At 48.2% G+C, this 2,168-nt stretch overlaps 1 protein-coding gene across 1 annotated transcript; it reads right to left on the bottom strand.

Annotated features, from left to right (window-relative positions):
- Positions 1 to 271: 271 nt before the first annotated feature.
- On the bottom strand, positions 272 to 1,009 carry LOC123094700 (probable calcium-binding protein CML25/26). The gene has a single exon (XM_044516641.1). It carries the CDS (start codon positions 833 to 835, stop codon positions 380 to 382), a length of 456 nt encoding a protein of 151 aa, XP_044372576.1. The 5' UTR covers positions 836 to 1,009; the 3' UTR covers positions 272 to 379.
- Positions 1,010 to 2,168: the final 1,159 nt, after the last annotated feature.

The raw sequence follows: 2,168 nt of genomic DNA, 5'->3' as shown, positions 1-2,168 counted from the left end.
GATGCACTGGTAGCTGCGACACTGTCGACTTTGCAGAACATTAACTCCAAATGATGTGGGCTGCCTGAATAAGTTGTGTAAGACTTGGTTTTCTATTTCCCCACTACTTTGTATTCGTGACATTATCGCGGCCGGGGCTGCTTAGTTTAATAAAGGGCAGCATTTTCCAAAATAAAAAAACTCCAAATGATATTATTGGACACTGCCGAGTTTGCAGAACATTAACTCCAAATGAATCTGTACACGTATTCACAAAAATCGAGGGTGATCGTGCGAGCAAAACAAAGAAAGAATGAACACGTACATATACATGTGATCGATCGATGCATTAAGTGAACATCATATCTGTCTAGAAAAATGCCAAGAAGAGAGTCGATGATCAGGCCATCATCATGACCTGGAACTCATCGAACGAGAGGGCACCGTCGCCGTCGAGGTCGAATCTGCAGATCATTGCCCTGCAGTCGTCCACGCCCAGCTTGTGAGAGCCCAGCCTGCTCAGCGTTCGCCTCAGGCTCGCCGGCGTAATCATCGTCGTCGTCGTGGCTTCCGTGGATGATGACGCGTACATCCCGAACGCCTCCCTCAGACAACGTTGCCTCACGTCGACGTCGTCCTCTTCGTGGGTACCGGCGGCTAGCCTCGAGAACTCTTCTTGGCTCAGCAGCCCGTCGCCGTCGGCGTCCACAGCGGCCAGGATCACCGCCGCCTCCTCCCCCGATACGTCCTCGCCCAGGATCGCCGCCATGCCGCACCGCAGGTCGGACGCTGACACCTTGCCGTCGCCGTCCTTGTCGAAGGCGGCGAACACCGACGGCACCACCATGGCCACCATGATCGAGTGAGTATTCGTCGGTCTTGCTTCCTTATCACTGAGTTTTGCAGCTGACTAGCTAGTTGGGATCTGGCAGCTTGATTTGTGTGCCTTGATGCGGTTGATGATAATATGGAGCGCGTGGCGGGGTATATATATAGAACGCACGCGAACATAAATCAACATGAAGCATGAAGTTGGTTAGCTAGACAGCTGAGTTTCCGTGTCATTCTTCTACAGCACATATATGCGTGTTTTTGTACTCCGTACGCGTATAATTGCCTTGACCAAATTTATGATCGACGATGGAAACAATGCGTTAGCAAGGACACCTTAATTTCCTTATCATTCTGGTAGTAGTTCACGCGTACACCATGATGATAGATCATGGAGTATCGTGGCGTCGTGCGTCGGCCTCTAAATTCCCAGGAAAATATATTAATAACCCAGGGTCAAATGCTTGCTCATGTGTCGAAAAAAAGAAAGAAGAACACAGCATGGATACGTAGACCATAATGGTGTTGAACATGTGGATTGATTGATATGAGGTGGTATTGGTAATGAGGCTGGCAACGCGGACATCAACGGTCGGCACCGCCGTGGGCGCTTTCACTATTGACGCAGGTGAGGTGTGCACGGCGCAAAAATGCTACACCTATATAATTCATCTACAAAATCCTACGTAACCTGCCTAATTAATTCTATAGGCCCATGATTTTTACGGGTGTGGGCCCCTCCCACCCCTTCAATCAAATCCTAAGTCTCCACGTTTACTATCACGTAAAAATTGTACATTACTAAGTTGGTCTAGCATTAGGCTCGTAATTAGAGTATCATAGGTAGTATCATGCATGTCAACTAGGCAAATTTGATGAGATGATATAGAATTAAATGAAGAAAGAGAGAGTTGACTATCATATCATAATACCGTATCATATTAAATGTTATATTACTATGTGTCATGCATGCTAATAAATAAAGTCATCTATGATACTAGCATATGATACTATGCACTACGGATGTAGTATCATATGCATGATACTAGTATATGATACTTGCCATTACGACCAGCCTTACTCGTGCACTGCGTGCGGCAGCGGTATGTAGCTCCCTAGAGCTTAATTGCACGTCAACTGCCTAATAATTTCGGTCAACAGGAACCGGATTCAGATAGAAGAAAAAGAGCCCTCACCACCGCGTCACCTACCCTAGCGGCACGGAGGAACCCTAGCCGCGGCCGATACCGCTATGCCCTCCCCCTCCTCTCATCTTGTCTTGTCGTCACTCGAGGGCTACCGACAAAGCCCGAGTAGGCGCCAGGGAAGGTGGGGGCGAGGCATTTCTTGCGGGCGGC

This window comes from Triticum aestivum, chromosome 4B, assembly GCF_018294505.1.
Source record: "Triticum aestivum cultivar Chinese Spring chromosome 4B, IWGSC CS RefSeq v2.1, whole genome shotgun sequence".
Taxonomy (NCBI): domain Eukaryota; kingdom Viridiplantae; phylum Streptophyta; class Magnoliopsida; order Poales; family Poaceae; genus Triticum; species Triticum aestivum.
The sequence above is the reverse complement of the archived record's forward strand: the minus strand, read 5'-3'. Positions and strand labels throughout refer to the sequence as shown.